The 24,843-nt window shown below is 39.5% G+C and overlaps 1 protein-coding gene across 2 annotated transcripts in view; it reads left to right on the plus strand.

Annotated features, from left to right (window-relative positions):
• The window catches only part of LOC126163087 (uncharacterized), a 111,302-nt gene extending 87,147 nt beyond the window's left edge, over positions 1-24,155 (plus strand). The window contains exons 6-9 of one of the 2 annotated variants that reach the window (XM_049919998.1): positions 2,635-2,766; positions 2,879-2,932; positions 22,555-22,694; positions 23,551-24,155. In XM_049919998.1, coding sequence (XP_049775955.1) covers positions 2,635-2,766; positions 2,879-2,932; positions 22,555-22,694; positions 23,551-23,577 — 353 coding nt within the window. In that variant the 3' untranslated portion in view covers positions 23,578-24,155. The remainder of the gene's footprint in view (positions 1-2,634; positions 2,767-2,878; positions 2,933-22,554; positions 22,695-23,550) is intronic. The other variant, XM_049919999.1, reaches the window with a different exon arrangement.
• The last annotated feature ends 688 nt before the right edge of the window (positions 24,156-24,843 follow it).

The raw sequence follows: 24,843 nt of genomic DNA on the forward strand, positions 1-24,843 counted from the left end.
GAATATTTGTTATTACGTGATCAATTATAGTTTCACTATGCTTTGTTACTCTGGTTGGTTTATCTATTTTTATTTTTAGGTTGTATATGCACAATATGTCCAATAGGGTCTTGGTATTGTCTGTATTTTTACTTGTGTCTATGTTCAGATCTCCTATAATTATCAAATAAGCGTATGTTTTTGAGAGGTGTTGGATTATATCTTCCAGCTGTTCAAAGAAGGTTTTGATTATACCATTTGCTACATCAGAAAAGAAGCATTTAAAGTGAAAAAGCCATTTTTACATTTATAGTTTTAAAATAATTTCTCAAGCCATGCTAAACGCTATTGAGAGCAAAACATATATTTTTACGGATAGATTACACATTTTTCTACTGAAATAAACAAATTAAACATGTATACAAATTACAAATCAAAAACAAGAAAAACAAGTTACTTCATATCATAAGCAGCAAAACATTCAACACGCAGTACCACATTACCTTTCTTGCATGTGCTATTTGCTAATGTCTTACAATTTACCCCAACACATGGTCTGCTTTTCAGTTCCTATATTTTCACAAACAGGGGTTTCATTCCATCAAAGCAGAATTCATCTGCTGCAGAACTGGTGTGCGGGGTTTGTCCAGGCCCTTCAGTGGTGCCACATGCCTGCACAAGTATACCTGCATAATTTATCTTTAAACATTTATATGAGAGATTGTATTTATATTTGTGCAGTACAATATCCAGAAATTGTGTACGTTAATATCCAATAGCCAGCTGAAAAGAGGCCATCACCATTTCCTGGTACATATATTTATTCTGTGCTAATTCACATTTTGACCTATTTGATCAGTTCCACTCATACTTGCTGTACTCTGACAGAATGTTCAAAGAGCTACTATGTGTTTCCTTGATGGCTTAGGATATTTCCATGCCATTCTGTGGAAGAGTATCCCTGTCCTGTTTGGTATGATTCAACTCATGCCAAACAGGTGGATGTAGCTCTCAATGAAACCTGCAGAATTATAACAGGTTACTTGAAATCCACTCCAGTCGAATGGCTTTACCATCTCACAGAAATAGCACCACCAAATGTTCAAAGAGAGATAGCTGCAGACTAGGAATGATAGGTAGTGGAACAGGAAATAACCCATCCTCTGTATGGGCATGAACCACATCTGCAACTACTGGAGTCAAGGAAGAGTTTTCTTAGAACATCAAAGGAGCTTAGAACCACTGCTGAAAAATCTACGTTACAACTATGGAGGGCTATGACCTACCTCCCCCCTGGTTGGAAAAGAGATGTTGAAGCTTTATCTCCAGGCAATGACAGGGAATGGACAACTTGGAAGTCCCTAAATAGCCAGAGATACGGAGTTGGAAGATCAAAAGTTAACTTGGCAAGATGGGGATACACCGATCCAAATGATATTCAATATGACTGTGGAGATCAGACAGTTCTGTACATGCTTCGGTGTCACTTGTGCCCTGTCTCCTGTACAGAAGATGATCTACAACAAGCAACAGAAAATGCACTGGAAGTGGCCAAGTTTTGGTCAAAAGTAACTTAATCATATCTGTATAAAATGTATGTACATGTACCTGTATGTTTCTGACATGATAATAATAATAATCTCTTAAAATCAGTTACTGTGTTTACACCAGGTGTATTTGATGCTGCAGAAACAACCAAAACGTCATGCCCTTTACCTGGAAACAGACCATTTTCCTTTTGTAGGCCAGAATGAATAATACTTCTTTCATCTTTCTCCATTTCCTTTCCCTTTGGATGGGGGAAATTTTGGGGGATTTGATTTTTCCTCGCAGTCCCAATGCCTCCAGAATGATACAAAATTACAACAGCAATAGTCATAATGGAATAATGTGCAAAAATTGTTAAAGTGCTCTCATTACTGTTTAGTGTTATTTTTATGTAATGCTGAAACTGTAGTGTATGTCCCTATGATACAAATAATGTTGCATGAATTCAAATAAATGGTTTTGATTGTTGGCATATTAAGTGATTGTTTATAGCTCTTTTGAATGCACATGATCAAATATTTTAATTCTTATACTTACTATATATCCATCATGTGATGAGATTCAGGCCACAGAAAAAAATGTTTAAATTCAATTGCCAACTGTAAATGAAATGGGTAAATGAACAAATGTGTAATGGTGTTGCTTTATAATAAGTACCGATTACCAACAGTGTATTGAGCTGATACAATCTAATTTGTATGGGATGCAAACATGCAGTATTTCTGCCAAGCAGATAACGTTCAGATGCACATGAATACTTTCTATGTACTACACTATGGGAAGCTTTTAGAACCCAGTAGGATCTGGTATTTTCAAGTGCAAACAGAATAGTGGTGACTAGCAAAACAGTTTTGAGATTTTTTAAAATAATAAACGGCTCTGGGTACAATTCTGACTAATCAGTAACTGTCACATGTTCTGGCTTTCTTGAAACTGATATGCATGTCTGTGTGACAGGGTACAATGTGAGTTCAGTTTATAATGATCACTATGTTTTATGGTTTGATGTAGCTGCCATCCCCTGCTCCTTGCTGGCTACACACTTGTCAACAAGTACTCCTTCACAAATGGAATTTTTGTAAACCAGACCCAGTTCATTTTTCACAGGAACACTGAATGGACCATGGTGCCATAAGTACACCTGTGACATGATGATTCGGTTCAAAGTCGCTCATCTGAAACATTGTGCTCCCATTTTTGCAGAAGAATTCAGCTGTTGCCCTCATGCACTTCACTGTCGTAAGTACAATAATGTGACATATTCATTCTGTTGTGGTGCTAAAACTAACCAAAATTTAGTAAAGAATATATAAAATTTTACTTTTCACTAACTTTGCATTCTATGTTACAGCTGTAGGCTCAGATTATGTTCTTCAGTCCTCGAATCATACATCTTCAGCAGATGGTAAGTCAGAAACATTATTTTTCATTATGTGCATAAATTTCCCCAACTGTGATTTCCTATGTTAATGACCAACTATTTTACTTTACTGTTCCATGGAATTCAGGGTGAACTGCTGGATATCTGTAACCTGTTGCACAATATTTCAGTGCAGTGTCTTGTGGCCATGTTCAAGTGAATACTGGCAAAAATACACTGATCTCTCCTACATAACACCCCCAGGTACACACATGATGTGCCCAGTTGTCACTGCATGTGTGCAGCTTGAGTGCAAGCACTTCTGCTGCAAGTCGGTGCGCTACACCGCACACCCTCTGTAATGAAAGCTCTCATCAATATCAGATCGATTGTCTTCACATGGCAAAATTGGAGAATGATGCTGGCTATATAAAGAATGAAGTTTTCCTACGGCAGGATTCCTTGCAGAAATTAGCTGGAACCCACTGTCTTGATCGATAAGGGCCTCAGCCAGTCATTGATGATAGTGCTCCAACATGTTTTACATATGGACCACAATTTTCTGTTTCATTGTTTTTCTTTGAATGGGCAGTGGAAATACAGTGTTTGGTGATGGCAGACTTGTTAGCTTGGAGAGGCAAGTATGCTACTGGTGTTCCATGATATCCTGAACAGTCAGTGCCATTTGCCCTGTATAAGATGTGCAGCACTCACTCAGAATCCTATAAACACTTGCCTTCCACAACACCAAGCCATCTTTAACAGTTCACAATGTGTGGCAGGGTCTTAAATAGGAGATCTCTGGGCTTTATTGGCAGTATTCACCTGAAGATGGTCTGAAGAGTCTGTGCCGAAATATTGTATTAGAAAGTTACAGACAGCTGGCAGTTGACCCGAAATGTCGTGGAACAATCTACATGCCAGGAAAGTTTTAAAATTCACATACTTTATAAAATTATGTAAGTATCACTTGAGGGTTTTCGTTCATGTCAGCATGCCCAAGAAAAAAATCAGCTCAAGAAAATTGAATCATGATGTAATGGAACTATATTATGAATCACCTAAAATATCCAAAAATAATTTCATTATCGATCATGATTAGACAAATATAGTATATATAATGCAGTGTTTATTTCACTGTTGACTTTTGCTACTCTCCATTCATCCCCAGTTCTGTAATCATGAAGAATTTGCTGAATAATTCTGTTTCTTTATATCTTCTCCTCTCTTTAATTGGCTGAAGAATTCAGTGGACTGAAGACTTTAATAATCATAGTTCATTTTGGATAAAACTAAATGTGCTTCATGAATACACTGAGTATGTCAAAAAAAATTTACAGCCCTTAGGTCCATCAGGTAATTTCCTCTTTATGACAGCTCTTTGTGCTTTAGTGGGTGCAAGTTTCATTTTCCCAAGCAACATTTAGCTTTCTAGCATGAAACACAACTTGTGAGCTGCTTTGCAGTTTGAAGTTTTCAGTCCATACCTATAAAGTATGTATACCCCTTTATTACCCCTAAACATTTGGCATGGTCATAGTTGAGTTGATAAGCTACACTTGCGGGACACTGGCATGCACAGTGCCACTCTTCATTATCTTGTTGACAATGATACAATATGTCTCCTACAATTTTTTGGTATCTCAGTATCAATTCGCTCATGCTATTTCCTAGTGTTTTGTCCCAAATAATAATTTGCCATTACCAGATTGGTATGGAGCACCCTACCTAAGCCTCCTTTCCATTCCCATACTCCCTAGTACATTCTGATTCAGAAGCACATCTCTTTCTTTACTATTTGGGTTGTCCAGATTTTCGTGTGGCATACTGAGCAATAGAAAATCCAGGATGGAATGTAACAATATTGGAGAAGGAAAATTGCTACTCACCACATAGTGGAGATGCTGAGTCACGATAAGCAAATGCAACTTGCACACACGTCTGCAGTCTTGGACAACTGAAACCACACTCAAGCTATAATTGTGTGAATCTTTTTGTTTTGCCTTTTGCAACTCAGCATCTCTGCTATATGGTGAGTAGCAACTTTCCATTTCTAATACTGATACTGAGCAATAAGACAGAAAAGCACCCACCACTACATTGTCTCTCCTTGGGGTGATGAAGAACTTTCGAATACCTGTGACGAAGATCTATGTCAGAAGAGTGAGGAGATCTTATTTGCATTTCCTGAGAGTGGAAAAGAATCTGCAACAGCAGGTTCTCTGTTTTACATACTAGTTTAACTACTGAACAGTCTTTGTTGTGCACTGCTTGGTTGCAATTATCTCCTTGGTTCAGTACTTGCCAAGTGTTAGCTTCTATTGACTGCACAGACCTGGAGTTATTCTCTCAGTTATCCTGCTGTTGCACATTCAGTCAGGTGATTCCCTGGCCATTTGCTATATTAAAATCTGTTTATTACAATAAATAAGGTTGTATTCAGAAATTTCCCTCAGTTAGTGAACTCTGTGCTACCACGTAAATTCTAGCTGTATGTGAATTAGTATTCATTTGTATATAATATATCTCATATTTGTTGATGTTTGTAAAGTTTTGCCAGTCATTGAGTGCAGTTTTTCTGTAAATATAATTTTCCTTTTATATTGTCATATTTATGTCAGATCCCTTAATCGGGCAGGTAGGTTACAAAATTTAAAAAGAGAAATGGATAGGTTAAAGTTAGATATAGTGGGAATTAGTGAAGTTCAGTGGCAGGAGGAACAAGACTTTTGGTCAGGTGAATGCAGGGTTATAAATACCAAATCAAATGGGGGTAATGCAGGAGTAGGTTTAATAATGAATAAAAAGGTATGAGTGCAAGTAAGCTACTACAAACAGCATAGTGAACGCATTATTGTGGCCAAGATAGACACAAAGCCCATGCCTACTACAGTAGTACAAGTTTATATGCCAACTGGCTCTGCAGATGATGAAGAAATTGATGAAATATATGATGAGATAAAAGAAATTATTCAAGTAGTGAAGGGAGACGAAAATTGAATAGTCATGGGTGACCGGAATTTGAGAGTAGGAAAAGGGAGAGCAGGAAACATAGTGGGTGAATATGGATTGGGGAAGAGAAATGAAAGAGGAAGTCGTCTGGTAGAATTTTGCACAGAGCATAACTTAATCATAGCTAACACTTGGTTCAAGAATCATAAAAGAAGGTTGTATACATGGAAGAACCCTGGAGATACTAAAAGGTATCAAATAGATTATATAATGGTTAGACAGAGATTTAGGAACCAGGTTTTCAATTGTAAGACATTTCCGGGGGCAGATGTGGACTCTGACCACAATCTATTGGTTATGAACTGTAGATTAAAACTGAAGAAACTGCAAAAAGGTGGGAATTTAAGGAGATGGGATCTGGATAAACTGACTAAACCATAGGTTGTACAGAGTTTCAGGGAGAGCATAAGGGAACAATTGACAGGAATGGGGGAAAGAAATAAAGTAGAAGAAGAATGGGTAGCTTTGAGAGATGAAATAGTGAAGGCAGCACAGGATCAAATAGGTAAAAAGAAGAGGGCTAATAGAAATCCTTGGGTAACAGAAGAGATACTGAATTTAATTGATGAAAGGAGAAAATACAAAAATGCAGTAAATGAAGCAGGCAAAAAGGAATACAAACGTCTCAAAAATGAGATCAACAGGAAGTGCAAAATGGCTAAGCAGGGATGGCTAGAGGACAAATGTAAAGATGCACTAGGGGTAAGATAGATACTGCCTACAGGAAAATGAAAGAGACCTTTGGAGAAAAGAGAGCCACTGTATGAATATCAGGAGCTCAGATGGAAACCCAGTTCTAAGCAAAGAAGGGAAAGCAGAAAGGTGGAAGGAGTAGAGGGTCTATACAAGGGCGACGTACTTGAGGACAATATTATGGAAATTGAAGAGGATGTAGATGAAGATGAAATAGGAGATATGATACTGCATGAAGAGTTTGACAGAGCACTGAAAGACCTAAGTTGAAACAAGACCCCGGGAGTAGACATCATTCCATTGGAACTACTGACGGCCTTGGGAGAGCCAGTCCTGACAAAACTCTACCATCTGGTGAGCAAGATGTATGAGACAGGCGAAATACCCTGAGACTTCAAGAAGAATATAATAATTCCAATCCCAAAAGAAAGCAGGTGCTGACAGATGTGAAAATTACCGAACCATCAGTTTAATAAGTCACGGATGCAAAATACTAACGCAAATTCTTTACAGACGAATGGAAAAACTGGTAGAAGCCGACCTCAGCGAAGATCAGTTTGGATTCCACAGAAATGTTGGAACACATGAGACAATACTGACCCTGTGACTTACCTTAGAAAGTAGATTGAGGAAAGGCAAACCTACATTTCTAGCATTTGTAGAGTTAGAGAAAGCTTTTGACAATGTTGACTGGAATACTCTCTTTCAAATTCTAAAGGTGGCAGGGGTAAAATACAGGGAGCGAAAGGCTATTTACAATTTGTACAGAAACCAGATAGCAGTTATAAGAGTCGAGGGGCATGAAAGGGAAGCAGCAGTTGGGAAGGGAGTGAGACAGGGTTGTAGCCTGTCCCTGATGTTATTCAATCTGTATATAGAGCAAGCCGTAAAGGAAACAAAAGAAAAATTCAGAGTAGGTATTAAAATCCATGGAGAAGAAATAAAAACGTTGAGGTTCGCCAATGACATTGTAATCCTGTCAGAGACAGCAAAGGACATAGAAGAGCAGTTGAACGGAATGGATAGTGTCTTGAAAGGAGGATATAAGATGAACATCAACAAAAGCAAAACGAGGATAATGGAATGTAGTCGAATTAAATCGGGTTATGGTGAGAGAATTAGATTAGGAAATGAGACGCTTAAAGTCGTAAAGGAGTTTTGCTATTTGGGGAGCAAAATAATTGATGATGGTCGAAGTAGAGAGGATATAAAATGTAGACTGGCAATGGCAAGAAAAGCGTTTCTGAAGAAGAGAAATCTGTTAACATCCAGTATAGATTTAAGTGTCACGAAGTCGTTTCTGGAAGTATTTGTATGGAATGTAGCCATGTATGGAAGTGAAACGTGGACGATAAATAGTTTGGACAAGAAGAGAATAGAAGCTTTTGAAATGTGGTGCTACAGAAGAGTACTGAAGATTAGATGGTTAGATCATGTAACTAATGAGGAGGTATTGAATAGAATTGGGGAGAAGAGGAGGTTGTGGCACAACTTGACAAGAAGAAGGGGCCGGTTGGTATGACATGTTCTGAGGCATCAAGGGATCACGAATTTAGCATTGGAGGGCAGTGTGGAGGGTAAAAATCATAGAGGGAGACCAAGAGATGAATACACTAAGCAGATTCAGAAGGATGTACGTTGCAGCAAGTACTGGGAGATGAAGAAGCTTGCACAGGATAGAGTAGCATGGAGAGCTGCATCAAACCAGTCTCAGGACTGAAGACAACAAAAACACAACAACAACATATCTCATGTAACTCTTCAGGCTTTCCCGGTGATCTAATGACATCTTGGGTTGTCGGGTGTTCTGCCGGATATCAGCGTCGTACTTGCACGATATTTCGGTCACGTAGCTCGTGACCTTCATCAGGTGCGACCTGAGACTGCTCCTCGAGTGGATCTGGTCCAGTATTTATGCCTATGGCCTTCCCCCTCCACCAACGGCTGCAGGCACTTCCTCTGTGGTCCGCGCCCATTCCCTGCGACCTGCTGGAGCGTTGCTGCTCCGTTTTCTGTCCACTGCGGTTCTAGGTGTTCCCTCTGCGGTCCGCGCCCACCAAACCCGCTCCTGGGGGTTTCATCTATGGTCTGGGGTACCAAGCGTTCCCCCTGCGGTCCGCACCCACTCGCCACGCCCTTTTGGAGCGTTGGATGTTCCCTCTGCGGTCCGCGCCCACCAGTCCCATTTCTGGGTGTTCCATCTTCGGTCTGGTGCACCTGGCAGTCCATCAGGGGCTCGTTTTCCATCTCCATGTCTCTGGTTCTTCTGTTTGTGTAGTGTTGCAGCTGGCCCCGTTGCTCCTTTAACAATTCCAGAGCCGGATCCAAGGCTCTGCTTAGCTGGTATCCTGTGTCACGGTTCATAAGATCGTCAGCCATTTTAATTTCTATCGATTCTCTTATAACACTGTCCCAAAATCTGGGTGTTTGTGCTAGAATCTTGGTATCCTCATACTTCATGGCATGATCTAGTTCTAGACAGTGTTCAGCAATGGCTGACTTAGTCACCTGTCTTAATCTAGTGTGCCTCTGATGTTCTTTGCACCTGATCTCCACAGTTCTTGTCGTCTGGCCAATGTAGGACATGCCACATTGACAAGGTATATTGTAAATCCCTGGTTTTCGTAACCCGAGGTCGTCTTTGACGCTCCCCAGCAGTCCCTCGATCTTGTTGGATGGACAGAAAACACACTTGATATTGTGTTTACGGAGGATCCTACCGATTCTGGCAGAAATAGAGCCAGCATAGGGCAGATATGCCACCTTCTTTGCTTCATCTTGGTCTTCTTCAGGAACCTGTGGTATAGTGGCTGGTTGGAGTGCCCTCTCAATTTGTCTGTCCGTGTATCCATTCTTGGAGAAAACTGTTTTGAGACGTTCTATCTCTATAGGTAGATTCTCTTGGTCTGACAGTGCACGTGCTCTGTGGACCAAAGTCTTCAGAACACCATTCTTCTGTGCAGGGTGGTGACAGCTGCTGGCCTGCAGATATAAATCAGTGTGTGTTGGTTTTCGGTACACACTGTGGCCAATCAATCCATCTGCTTTCCTCTGGACTAGTACATCCAGAAATGGCAGCTGGCCATTCTTCTCCAGTTCCATGGTGAACTTGATATTAGGGTGGCATGAGTTAAGATGTTCAAGAAACTCATTGAGCCTGTCCATCCCATGTGGCCAGATCATGAAGGTGTCATCCACATACCTAAAGAAGCATGTTGGTTTAAATGTGGCTGTCTCCAATGCCCTCTCCTCAAAACTCTCCATAAACATGTTGGCAACCACAGGGGACAGTGGGCTGCCCGTAGCTACACCTTCAGTTTGCCCGTAATATTGGTTTCTGTACAGGAAATACGTGGATGTCAGTGTATGACTGAACAGGTCCAACAGACCACCGTCAAATTTCTCTGCAATCAGTTCTAGTGAGTCCTTCAGTGGGACCCTGGTGAACAGTGATACCACATCAAAACTAACCATGATGTTCGAATCTGTGATGTGCAGTTGCTTGAGGCGTTGCAGGAAATCGTCTGAGTTGCGGATGTGGTGAATACATTTCCCCACATATGGAGACAGGAGACCTTTCAAGTACTTGGCTGTTGTGTACGTAGGTGCCCCAATATTACTGACAATAGGACGTAGGGGCACGCCCTCCTTGTGTATTTTAGGCAGACCATACAGTCTAGGTGGCACTGGTGCTTTTTCCCGTAGTTGTCTGATGATCTTATTGGGCATCCCTGTTTCCTTCAAGAGAGCACTAGTCTTCTTGGCCACCTTGTCCGTGGGGCTCACTCCAGAATTCTGTATGCAGGGTCCTCCAGAAGATGGCATACTTTCTCATCATAATCCACCTGCTGCAAGATGACAGTGGAGTTCCCTTTGTCTGCTGGCAGTACCACAATGCTGTTGTCTTCCCGTAGTTTCTTGAGTGCAAGCCTCTCCTCGGTTGTGATGTTTGATTTCGGCGGCCTGGCCTTGGTGAGGGCCCTGCAGGTCTCTCGGCGGACTTCCTCTGCCACATTAGGTGGAAGTGTGGCTGCAACTTGCTCTACTGCACTGACAAAACCTGAAATGGGTACGTTTCTAGGGGTCATAGCAAAATTGAGACCCTTGCTGAGTACCTTTAAGGTTGTATCATCAAACTGTATGCCACTCAGATTTGTCACAGTGCGTGTCTCTTCCATCTGCTGTGCTTTCTTCCGCATGCGGTCAAACTTTGCAGATTGGCAAGATGAGGCATTCCTTCTAGCACACTCAGCTAAAGACCAGGAGGCACGGTCTATCCAATCCCAATCTTCTCTTGTTAAGGAGGCTGCCATGTACAGATGAATGTGTAACAGCTCCCTGGCCACGACATCTAACCTGTGGCGCATATCTCGAATCCTCTCTCTCATCAGTGCCATGCTGGATCTGCGTTTTATCTTGTTCGCCGCTCTGGAGTTGATGTGATGTTTAATTCTGGCAAATGCTGGTACCACTTCTCCATCTCAACACCTCAGCAAAAAACTGAGAGAACTCAGCATCTTCCGTTTCTTCTGCCGTAGCTTGTCCAGCTTCTTGATATTCTGATACATCTCCTCCCCGTAGAGACTTTTGATGTAACTCTTCAGGCTTTCCCAGCGATCTAATGACATCTTGGGTTGTTGGGTGTTCTGCCAGATATCGGCATCGTACTTGCATGATATTTCAGTCACGTAGCTCGTGACCTTCATCAGGTGCGACCTGAGACTGCTCCTCGAGTGGACCTGGTCATAGGCATAAATACTGGACCAGGTCCACTCGAGGAGCAGTCTCAGGTCGCACCTGATGAAGGTCACGAGCTACGTGACCGAAATATCGTGCAAGTACGACGCTGATATCCGGCAGAACACCCGACAACCCAAGATGTTAACAACATATCTCATATTTGTTGATGTTTGTAAGGTTTTGCCAGTCATTGCGTGCAGTTTTGCTGTAAATATAATTTTCCTTTTATATTGTCATATTTTCTAAAACTTGAATCCTACACTATGAAAATTAGTTGGCACATAATTACTGCAAATACTCTAAAAGCAAATCTACATCAGTCTTGCTATTTTTACCATTCAGTTTTACGTGCTGACAAAGCATACGTTTCTATCTACAGCTTTATTTATTTTACTTTTGATATGACATCTATGGAAGGTTGCTGACTGATTATGCAATGGTAAGACAGAGATTTTGGAACTAGATTTTAAATTGTAAGATATTTTCAGGGGCAAAAATGTACTCTGACCACAATTTATTGCTTATGAACTATAGATTAAAACTGAACAAACTGCAAAAATGTAGGAATTTAAGGATGTGGGACTGGATAAACTGAAAGAACCAGAGGTTTTTGAGAGTTTCAGAGGGAGCCTTAGGGAACAATTGAAAAGAACAGAGGAAAGGAAAACAGTAGAAGAATGGGTAGCTTTGAGAGATGAAATAGTGAAGGCAGCAGAGGATCAAGTAGGTAAAAAGATGAGAGCTATTAGAAATCCTTAGGTAACACAAGAGATATTGAATTGAATTGATGAAAGGAGAGATTATAAAAATGCAGTAAATGAAGCAGGTGAAAGGTATTACAAACATCTAAAAAATGAGATTGACAGGAAGTGCAAAATGGCTATAAGACAAATGTAAGGATTTAGAAGCATATGTTACTAGGGGAAAGATAGATACCACTTACAGGAAATTTAAAGAAGCCTTTGGAGAAAAGAGAACCATATGTGTGAATATTGAGAGCTCAAATGGAAAACCAGTCCTAAGCAAAGAAGGGAAACATGAAAGGTGAAAGGAGTATATAGAGGTTCTATGCAGGGGAGATGCACTTGAGGGAAATATTATTGAAATGGAAGATGACGTAGATGAAGATGAGATGGAAGATACAATACTGAATGAAGAATTTGACAGAGCATTGAAAGACCTTAGTCAAAACAAGGCCCTGGAAATAGACAGCATTCCGTTAGAACTATTGATAGCCTTGGGAGAGCCAGCCATGACAAAAATCTTCCATCTGGAGAGAAAGATGTTTGAGACACGTAAAATACCTTCAGACTTCAAGAAGCTCGACATTTTCTTTTCATTACAAGATCAGAAATATCAGGCGTCAAAGTGTTCGCAGCGTTAATGCGGAGGATGGACTACATTGTTGCATCCTTACTTTTTACTCTTTTCATTGCTGAGAAAAGCTGCTCACAACAATATGAAGATCCAAAAATGCAAATGATCTGGGCGGTATTGTTGTGAAGCTTGGGAAGTGTTTTTCGCTGTAATGAACGATACCATCGTGACAAATCCAACGTGTTGTAGTACCTCTCTTTCAACAAAGTTGAATTTTGGAAATCAGTAATCTCCAATTGAAGTGACGATGACAAATCATGGGGGAAACTGAAAAAGGAGTGCTGAACACCTTAAGTTCCATTTTCAAACTAGTGAGGTCTTGGAATCGTGTTTCAAACGACGTGATGAGCTGCTTTCACTTTGCTTGGTAATAGCCGAAAGTAGTACCTTCAGGTAGTTTTAAAGAAGCAAAACGATTGAAGAACGTTAAATGTCCACTACTCATCTGCCTCTCAAATAAACGTTACTTTTCCATGAACGCTTTGATCTGGTCGTGCATGTCAACGATTAGCTGCTCTTTGCCTTGCAATGACACATTTAAATTATTCAGATGCATAGTTATGTCAGCTAGGAACGCCAGGTCTGACATCCATTTTATATCTTTCAGACAACAAATTTCTTCCCGTTTCATTTCGAGAAAAAGGGATATTTCCTCACGAATGGCAAAGAAAACATCAAGAATGAGATTTTCACTCTGCAGCGGAGTGTGCGCTGATATGAAACTTCCTGGCATATTAAAACTGTGTGCCCGACCGAGTTCGAGTCTCGGTCGGGCACACAGTTTTAATCTGCCAGGAAGTTTCAAAACATCAAGAACTTTTCCCCAACTCAGCCAACGAACTGTACTGTGGTAAGGTATATACTCATACTCCGCTTCAATATCTTTCAGGAATCCTTTGAATTGGCGATGATTCATACCGTGACGCCGCACAAAATTCACACACTTCACGACATCTTTCATTACGCCACCTAGCTCTACTGTTTCAGCACATTGTGCCTCTTGGTGAATAAAACAATGAAGAGTCAAAATGTCTTTCCAAATTTGTCCCTGAGTTTATTTTTCAAACGAGAAGCAAAACCTTGGTGACGCCCGATCATTTTTGGTGCACCGTCTGTCGCTACAGAACGGAGCTTATCCCACGGCAAATTCATATTGTCCACTGATTCACAAACAGCTTCAAAAATGTCACATCTTGTTGCGGTTCAATCGAGTGGTACCACATCCAAGAGTTCTTCAGTTACTTGCAGCTCCATGTCGACACCACGCACAAAGACTGCAAGCTGAGCACAGTCCGATATGTCGGTGCTTTCGTCCAGCGGTAGCGAAAATTCAACAAAGCTCTCCACCTTTTTCCTGAGCTGTGTCTCTAAATCCGCTATCATGTCCAGGATTCGATGAGACATTGTTTGCTTCGACAGGCAAACCCCTTCAATTACCCATTCAATTGCCTGCAACTCCCTTGGAAACAGACATTCTGCAACTGCTACCATGCACGATTTTACGAGTGATCCTACAAAAACGGCTTGCCACTTGTCGCAATAATGTGAACGACCCTGTAGCTTGCTCAAATTTCAGATTCAGTAGTGTTTTCTCCGCATTCATTCACCTGAAAATTATAAACGCATTACAGAACTCGAACTATGTTGCATGTTTTGATACCCTCCGTATTACGAAACCGTTTTTAAACATACTTCTCCTGGTAGGTCGTTCTTAAGCCTGGCTACCAGTTCTCTGCGTGCAACGCTTTCTACCTAATCGTAGTGCGCTGCGTGAAGACGTGTATAATGTCGTTGTATATTGTACCTCTTCGCAGAATTAAATACCTTAAATGACATACAACACACTGCGGCGACCATCCCTCTCAACGAATAGAAAGGTATCCTCCAACAGAGGTACAGGGCTACCGCTTCTGTCATAGCTGTCATTGAACATGGATTATTGCGTCGGTTGCGACTGCATGCGGCCAGGGGGCAGTGAGTTCGCTTTCCCCCTCCACGCGGGCTCCGAGCTCCCGCTGTGAGCGCTCCGGCTCCCTGGAGCTTGGTTGGAACAGCCTGGGTTAAGGAATGGCAAACCTATGTTTATAGCATTTGTAGACTTAGAGAAAGCTTTTGACGATGTTGACTGAAATATGCTGTTTGAAATTCTTAGGGTAGCAGGGTAGAATACAGGGAGCGAAACGCTCTTTACAACTTGTACTGAAACCAGATGGCAGTTACAAGAGTCGAGGGGCATGAAAGAGATGCAGTGGTTGAGAAGGGAGTTAGACAGGGCTGTAGCCTATCCCTGATGTTATGCAATCTGTGCACTGAACAAGCAGTAAAGGAAGCTAAAGAAAAATTTGGAGTTGGAATTAAAGTTCAGGGAGAAGAAATAAAAACTTTGAGGTTTGATGATGATATTGTAATTCTGTCAGAGACAGCAAAGGACTTGGAAGAGCAGTTGAATGGCATGGACAGTGTCTTGAAAGGAGGATACAAGATGAACATCAATAAAAGCAAAACATGGATAGTGGAATATAGTTAAATCAAATCAGGTGTTGCTGAAGGAATTATATTAGGAAGTGAGACACTCAAACTTGTAGATGAGGTTTGCTATTTGGCCAGAAAAATAACTAATGATGGCTGAAGTAGAGAATATATAAAAGGTAGACTGGCAACAGTAAGAAAAGCATTTATGAAGAAGAGAAATTTGATAAAATCAAGTATAGATTTGAAAAAAAAGCGTCAGGAAGTCCTCTCTGGAAGTATTTTTATGGAGTGTAGCCATCTATGAAAGTGAAGTATGGAGAGTAAACAGTTTAGACAAGATGAGAGTAGAAGCTTTTTAAATGTGCTACAGAAGAACACTGAAGATTAGATGGGTAGATCATGTAACTACTGAGGAGGTACTGAATAGAATTGGTGAGAAAAGAAATACGTAGCACAACCTGACTAGAAGAAGGGATCAGTTGGTAGGACACATTCTGAGGCATCAAGGGCTCACCAATTTAGTACTGGAGGAAAGTTTAGGTGGGGTGGGGGATTAAAATTGTAGAGGGAGACCCAGAGATGAATACAGTAAGCAGATTCAGAAGGATGTAGGTTGCAGTAGTTACTTGGAGATGAAGAGGGTTGCACAGGATAAAGTAACATGGAGAGCAGCATCAAACCAGTCTTTGGACTGAAGACCACAACAACAACATTATATCCATATTACAACATAGCAAGAAGTTTCTAATTTTTATATTTACAAACTTTGTAACCTTTGTCATTGATATTAGTACTAAAACTCTTCATATAAGTACATATCATTGGAAAATGTTGTATAAACTATAGCTGATAAATAATCTAAAAACAGAAGTTACTTGAATTGTATTTTGACTCATTGAGTGTTCTGGATTGTTCTAGAACACGTATATGTCTTATACTATACCTGATTCATGCCAGTTGCATTATTCTGTTTCTGACATGGTTTAACATAATATGTAGGGAAACTCTTTGGAAAGTGCAAGGGAGCATAGGTAACGAAAAGAGCTCTAAGTTTTATGTTTTAATATTTACCTCTGGAACTGTATAAATGTGTGTGAAATGTGAAATGAAATGTCGTATAAATCAAGTATTATGTCACAATAACTATTAACTTCATGGCAAGTCATTTCAAAACCTGGACCACTTTTGTGTGTGTGTTGGATGCATTGCCTTGTGGACTTACAAATACATTGCTGTAAAAAAAACTTTAGTTCAGAAGTAATACTAATCAGATTTACATTTCAGAGGATATACAAAGAGAAAAGTGTATCTTACTGTAAGTCATCCATAGCCATTAGCAGTTACAGAGGTTGATAAATGCTTGTAAAGGCCTTTTATTAACTGATGGTGTGTCCAAACAGGCTTGTGTTGATTTAATATTAACACTAATTCTCCCTGGTCCATAAGGTGGTTGAGATGCAATGCAACTGACACTTCTGAGAGGAAAAACTCTCTCAGTATTCTGAATTTTGGACAGAAGGGACTACATTTGTAATCCTGAGCTTTGCCCACTAATGTTGTGCATTGCCCCAGTAGGAATTAGGTACCCAACTTACTAAATGTCTGACAGAAATGCCTTGTCATGTCCCACCAGAGTTTTGTCTCCAATATGAAGCATCAGACAATCAAGCTGATTTGTTGAGTCTTGGTCAGCTGGGTCATGGCAAACAATTTTCTGAAATACTTGACAATATCAGTTAGATGAATTTGTGAGTTGAAACCTAAAAAATTCATATTAATGCTCGGCACAAGCATTTCAAAAACTGCATGACTTGTCAGGTGTTCAAGAACTGCTGTGGTGAATGTCTTCAACATGTGGTGAAACCACATCCAGATGTCATGGTGTTGGGCAGTCACACCTCATTACAGATGTCGGACATCATAGGCTAGGCAGACTGGTAAAACAGGACAGGAGGTAAACTGTGGTGGAACTAACATCAGACTTCAATGCTGGGCAGAGTACAAGTGTGGCTGAACACACTGAGCACCTAACACTCCTAACTATGGGTCTCCCCAGCCGATGACCCACCCATGTGCCAATTTTAACACCACAGCTTTGACAACTTTGGCTGAAATGGACCCTTGAATATGGGCATTGGACATTGGTGCAGTGGCATAGCATTGCATGGTCTAATGAATCCTGATACCTTCTTCATCATGCTGATGTGAAGGCACAAGTGCATCATCTTCCGGGAAAACGTCTCCTTGAAACCTATACTACAGGACAGAGACAAGCTGGTGGCAGCTCCATCATGCTCTGGATCCATTCATGATGATCATGTTTTTCAATGGCAGTGGCATTTTTCAGCAAGATAATGCACCATGTCACAGGCCCAGGAGTGTGATGGAGTAGTTCTTTCTGCACAGGCTCTTATTTTTCTTATTTTATTATCATGCTCATTTCTCCCTAAGTGGGAGACAAAAAATATTTTGGCATTTGGAGGAGAAACTTGGCGACTGAAAGTTTGTGGAAAGAACTCACTACAACAAAAAACACCTTTGTTTTAATAATTATCCTCCCCACAAACTCACACATCATATCTGTGATATTCTCTCCCCTATCTCATAGCAATACAAATGAGCTACCCTTCTTTTAACTTTAATAGTTTGCTTAAACAGTTTGTTCATTGAAAACTGACAGCCTCCCCCAAACTTCTGAGGTTTCAGGGCACAGGAACACTGCTGCAACATGCTGCCTAGACATAAGACAATGTCATGTGGAGTCTGCTTGTACCTGTTGCAGAAGTATGTGCTGACTTCTCCAAGACAGTCCAGGAAGTAAGAGTCACTGCTCACATTGGGTGGTGCGTAAAACCTCTACTCCCAAAGAAAATAATCCACAGACCACAGTGGCACTACTTTGACCTAATAGTGTATTTTTCAACACTTCTGGAAAGACCACCTTGTAATGTTAAGTTGACAGGTGTCTTTATAAAAGTCAACTTCATCTTGCAGGTATATCCATGCATGTGAAAACATTCAGATCCAGACAAAGGCCTGATTTTAACAGAAATAGTCATCTTGGAAATAGATAGTAACATTTTAATGCATCTAGCTATTGAATTACAAAAATTGGGGGAATGTTTCTGTGCATAGCTATCATCATTGTATATCTATCATTTCTTGACTGTCTTTGCATCACACACAGAAATGATGTGCAAATTTGCACATTTATTAATTACTGAAGTTTCTGAATTAATTCTTAGACTCATTGCCCCATCCCTTGATATCACATCCTTTGATATCACAAAACCTCAGTAAACTTAAATTTGGGGGACCCTTTAGGCTGTCAGTCAGTCAGAACAGGCCTAAAGTCTAATCTGTGACTGGTGTTTACAGTACATATTCTGAAGTTAAGTATCAGCAATTCTATCATAATTTGTTAGTTTTCAAGTCTGAATTTTCCTTTGATACAAAAAGACCATCTTTTTCTGTATCCGTGGTAAACTGAGCATTCTTATGAAAAATAATTAAGATGCTGCAAAAATTATATTATTATCTCCATGAAGACACACTATGACAGGCAATCCATCAACATCATCATCATCATCAGCCAATTCAATCATTAGATGATGTGGCCTCTTCAAGTCGTGGATTCAGGTAGGCTTTCAGAAGTCTTCTCCAAGTGGGACGCTCTTGGGCAGTTCTCTGCCAGGTGTTACCAGCGATCTTCTTGATGTCTTTGTCCCATCTGTCTGGTGGTCTTCCTCTAGGCCTCCGGTGCTCTCTCGCACTCCACTCCAGTACTAGCTTCGTCCATCTGTTGTCTTTTCTTCTTGCAACGTGGTCAGCCCACTGCCATTTCAAGGAACCAACTCTCTCTAAGATGTCATTAACCTTCGTCACAGACCGGATGTCATCTGCCCTTTTCCTGTCCTTTCTTTTATAGCCCAGCAGCATTGATCTCTCCATAGCTCTCTGTGCTGTCCTAAGTTTCCCTTTTGTGAATGAGTTCAGTGTCCATGTCTCGCAGCCATACGTCATCACAGGAAGAATGCATTGATCAAATACTTGTTTCTTCAGATTTACTGGCATTTTTTATCTGAATACTTTTGAATTCTTCCCAAATGCTTGCCAGCCAAGCTTGATGCGTCGATAGATTTCTGGCCTTATGTCTCCCTTCATATTCATAATCTGGCCAAGGTAGACATATTCACTGACCTCTTCTAGTAGACTGTCCTTGACTTTCACATCTCCAGCTGGGACCCATTTGTTGGATATTACTTTTGATTTGGAAAGGTTCATGTTCAAGCCAACATACCTTCAAAAAACATTTGGTATAAGAGTTGCTGACTCCAGATATCTCTCTTCAAAATCTGTGATAAAAGAGTTGGTCACTAAGGGATACAGAGGGCCTTATGTAGCAACCTGGTCAGCCTGTTCAAATAATCTGTCGTACACATACACTGCAATGACGGAAGAGTGAATCAGAATAACAATGTGCAATTCTGTTTGAAATTTGTTGCCACTCAGTCCCTAGGTAGGACCCTTCTAAAAGATAAAACTACATCAAAATCGATTAAGCAAACTGTGTTACTTCACTGAAGTCTGTTGATGAAGTTAGCCAAGCTGCTAATGTGATGTGAACATTGTTTTACAAATGATCTCAGTAAGAAAGCAATGAATTCAGCATTTCTCTTTTTGTTTTTCTGCCCTCACTGCCAGTTCCATGTCATCCATGAGTGTCTGTACACTTACTATGGTGCCACTGTGTGTGTTTTGTGAAAGGTTCTTTAAAAAGATTCTGCTGCAGTAACCATTGAAGGATACACACATTGTCCTTTTGAGAGTGAAAGGCATTTCATTTATCTTCTGTCTATGTATGGACCAAGCCTTTGTTTTACATCCACCATGTATTAGACACTGTTTCTTTAAAAGTTTGTTTACAGAGACTGTAAACTTCCATCATGAACTGTTGTACAATTACATATCCAGTCAACACTTCATCAACTACTCTTCTAAACTCCAACTATAGCTCTTCTATTGGTAATTAGTTAGTTTCATGTGTCATGGATCTTCTCCATGACAAGTTATAATGATATGGAATGAGTCATTTTACATTCACACCACAAAATAATTATAAATATGGCTACACACTGAGCATTTATAAAGCTTTTTTTCCTACATGTACATCTACATGAATACTCTTCAATTCACACTTAAGTTCCTGGCATAATGTTGGCTGAAATACTTTCAGGCTATTTCTCTACTGTTCCATCTTGAACAGCACTTGGAAAAAAGGGACACACCAGTCTTTCTCTACAAGTTCTGACTTCTCATATTTTATTATGATGATCATTTTTTCCTCCATATTTTTTTGCAAATAAAATATTTTCACATTCAGAGGAGAAATTTGTCATAGAAATTTCATGAAAAGATCTTGCCACAGCAGAAAATGCCACTGCTTTAACGAATTACATCCCAACTCACATCCATGGCACTCTCTCCCCTATTTCGTGATCATACAAAACAAGCTTTCCTTCTTTGGTCTTTTCCAGTGTCCTCCGTCAGTTCTGTCTGGCAAGGACACCAAACCACACAGCAGTACTCCAGAAGAGGACAGGCAAGAGAAGTGTTGGCAAACTCTTTCGTAGACCTGTTGCAATAAAATACAGCCTTTCCTTTACTTTGCCACAACACTGTCTGTGTGATCATTCCGATTTAAATTGTTTGTAATAGTAACTCATAGGTATTTAGTTGAATTGATGACCATGGATCTGTGTGGTTTATCATGTAACTGAAATTTAACCATTTCCTTTTAGTACTCATATAGATTATCTCACACTTTTCCTTAGTTAGAGTAAGTTGCCACTTTTTGTACCATACAGATATCACGTCTAAGCCATTTTTCAAATTGGTTTTGATGTGCATGTGACTTGGAGATGAAGAAGATTGCACAAGATAGAGTAGCATGGAGGGCTGCATCAAACCAATCTCTGGACTGAAGACTACAACAAAAAATGAGTTTTGTGGCTAGTAAATGGCAGCATCATCAGCAAACAAACTAAGGGGACTGCTCAGATTGCCTTTTAAATCATTTATATAGATGAGGAACATCAGAGTACCTATAACACTACTCCGGGGAATGACAGATATCACTTCTGTTTTACTCAATGACTTTCCATCAATCACTACAAGCTGTGACCTTTCTGACAGGTAACCATGAATCCAGTTACACACAACTGAGGCATAACTCCATAGGCATGCAATTTGATTAGAAGATTCATGTAAAGATTGGTGTCAGAACCCTTCTGAGAACCTAGAAATGTGGAATAAATTTGAGGCCCATGTCAGCAGCACTCATTACTTTATACAAATAAAGAACTAGTTGTATTTCACAAGGACACTATTTTCTGAATTAATGCTGACTATGTCAACAGAGCATTTTTTTGAGGTAAGACACAATGTTCAAACACAGTATATGTTCCAAAATCCTACTGGAAAGTGAGGTTGCTGATATGGGTCAATAATTCATCAGATTACTTCTATTTCATTTCTTGAGTATTGCTTTGACCTGTGCAACTTCTTGGTCTTAAGGTATGGATCTTTTGTTGAAAGAGCAATTGTATGTGACTGTTAAGTGTGGAGCTGTTTTGTCAGTGTACTCTGGAAGAAACCCAACCTGGTATACAATCTGCATCACAAGACTTGCCTTTATCAAGTGCTTTAAGCTGCTTTGGTACACTGAGGAATAGCTACTTCTAACTGTTCTTGATTTAAATATTCTGGAATATTGACTTCATCATCTTTAATTAAGGAATTTTGGAAAACAGTGTAACTCTGCTTTAGTGGCATTGTCATTGGTAATATCATTACTGGTGCAGTAAAGGTATTGGTTGCATCATGCCACTGGTGTACTTTACATATGACCAGAATCTCTTTGGATTTAGTGCCAGAGTCCAAGACAGAGTGTAATTGTGAAAGTATACAGATAATATACATATGTGAGGAAGTACTTCTTACCCAGCAACTTTAACATACTACAATAACAGAAATTCTTCTGTGGAATAGAAGATTTGTCAAGGAGAAACTTTTTCAATTTGTTACTTTGCTGACTGCCAGGCATTTCATATCACCAGACAAGTGATAAAAAATTTTGGTTGCAGCATTGTGCTCATGTTTTTGTGCTAAAGAGAACATTACTGTGGAGTAACGATTACAATTTTTCTTCTCATAGTGTAATTATTCCTTTTGAATTGCAGTTGATTATTTACAACAAACTTCCTTAGGGAATAAATCTACTGTAATTCATGCTCATGTCTACAGTTAAGATATTATATAAGTTTCTGTTGCAATGTGTTGTAATCACAACATGTTATTTATTTACATTTAAGAACTGCACTGCTCCTTTGGACATCTAAAACTCAGACGAGGAGATCAGCTAGTGAGCCCTGGTATTTGCGTGAAGTGCAGATGTGATGTACCACCATTTGTAACTTGTTATTGGCATAGATACGAAGGTTGCAAATTTCCAGTAAGTAACAAAATCTGTATGATAATAATAATTAGTTAAAATATTTTTATGAGTTGGATTCTTATTATATTTATACTGTTCTTGGTTGCAAAAGCAATGAATGAAAAGTAGAGGATTCTGTGTTGTGAGATTTACATGAAGGAACACAGTAAAGACTAAATTATACTCTTTATTAACTCAAGAGTAGTGGAAGAGTATGCAGTGTCATTCCAACTCTAGGGCAAATATAAGACTTAATGTCTGTGAAAGGTGCTCAATAAATGTGCTGTACCGCTTCAGCATTACTCACAGTTTCCTTGCTGTGGTTTTACAAATGATGGAGATTCACAAGGGATTCTTATGAACAGAAATTCGACAAATATCAGATATGTTATTGTGTTGATTGTACAGTTATGTTGCATGCAATACATGCGTTCAGTATGCACAGTGTAAAAGTACAGATTTTTTTTTTTTTTTTAATTTCAATTTTTTGCTTATTTAAGTGTATGTGTATATTTGTACTCTTGCTCAAGAAAGGGTTTCTAAAAAAGCTAGCAAGTTTTCTTTTTTTACTTTTATTTGTGTGTGTGTGTGTGTGTGTGTGTGTGTGTGTGTGTGTGTGTGTGTGCGCGCGCGCGCGCCTGTGAATGGTTCAACACTTATACTTTTCAGTGAGTGGTCTCCTTTCCTCGTAAAGCACTAACATTCGACCAGAACTTTCCTGATACACACACACACACACACACACACACACACTACACACACACACACACACACACACACACACACACACACACACACACAATGACAAAATAATAGGGATGGTTTTAATTTATGCTTTGTTAGTAAATGGAAATACTGTTTGGCTTTATTTCAGAATGCTAATATGTATGGAGCCAGGTGATGGATCTCTGACAGAGAAGTGATGAACAACCACTAACTGTAACTTACTGTAATATCATCTTATATTAATTTATGTTGTAAATAAGTAATAAAATAGAAAGAACATCAAAATCCCTTTCTACATTATTATTTCTCTTTCCTGTCTCAAACGTTATGTCTGGTTAAAAATGGAAAGTGACGTGGACCTTGATCAAGCGTGACTTCCTTTTAACTGTACAATATATGTTATATTGCATTTAGGAACTTTTGGGTAATTGAACATGTATCAATAATTACAGATTTCTGTAGTTGTATATATATGTTTGGATGTAGCTGTATTGTGTTGATGTACTGGTGGATATTGTGTGGCATGACTCCTGTAGTTGATAGTATAATTGGTATGATGTCAACTTTATCCTGATGCCACATGTCTTTGACTTCCTCAGCCAGTTGGATGTATTTTTAAATTTTTTCTCCTGTTTTCTTCTGTATATTTGTTGTATTGGGTATAGATATTTCGATTAGTTGTGTTAATTTCTTCTTTTTATTGGTGAGTATGATGTCAGGTTTGTTATGTGGTGTTGTTTTACCTGTTATAATGGTTCTGTTCCAGTATAATTTGTATTCATCATTCTCCAGTACATTTTGTGGTGCATACTTGTATGTGGTAACGTGTTTTTTATTAGTTTATGTTGTATGGCAAATTGTTGATGTATTATTTTTGCTACATTGTCATGTCTTCTGGGGCATTCCGTATTTGCTAGTATTGTACATCTGCTTGTGATGTGATCTACATAAGCAAATAGTGTTTACAACTAGCAAATGTCAAATAAAATTTTCCTTCTATAAAAGTTGATCGTCTCTAATTTACAACACAGTATAAATAAATTATAGAGAAAAATATTAAGGGCTATACTTTTTTTTGACTAAGCAACTCAGCCTCCAAGCCAAATGATATTGAAATTTTTTGTGTGACAGCATGTTAACATTAATGGAGCCATGAAAACTGACTGGTGTGCATGAGGAGAAATGCTACTGCAAAAAGTGAATGGCCCTGCATTTTGACTTGTGATTTAATGGCTTGCAAAATAACTTGGTAGAAAAGCCCATACTTCCCATTGTTGAAAGCCGCAGATTAGTTTGGATTGAAACATCAATTATGTAACTGAGGACAACATAGGACACAATTCTGAAAATTCTTCCCACACACAGAACAAGAGCTGAAGCATTCAGTGGACTGAACTGATGTGTAGCTCAGCGTGTTATCAGAGACAGGGACTTCTACATA

Source organism: Schistocerca cancellata, chromosome 2, assembly GCF_023864275.1.
Source record: "Schistocerca cancellata isolate TAMUIC-IGC-003103 chromosome 2, iqSchCanc2.1, whole genome shotgun sequence".
Classification (NCBI taxonomy): domain Eukaryota; kingdom Metazoa; phylum Arthropoda; class Insecta; order Orthoptera; family Acrididae; genus Schistocerca; species Schistocerca cancellata.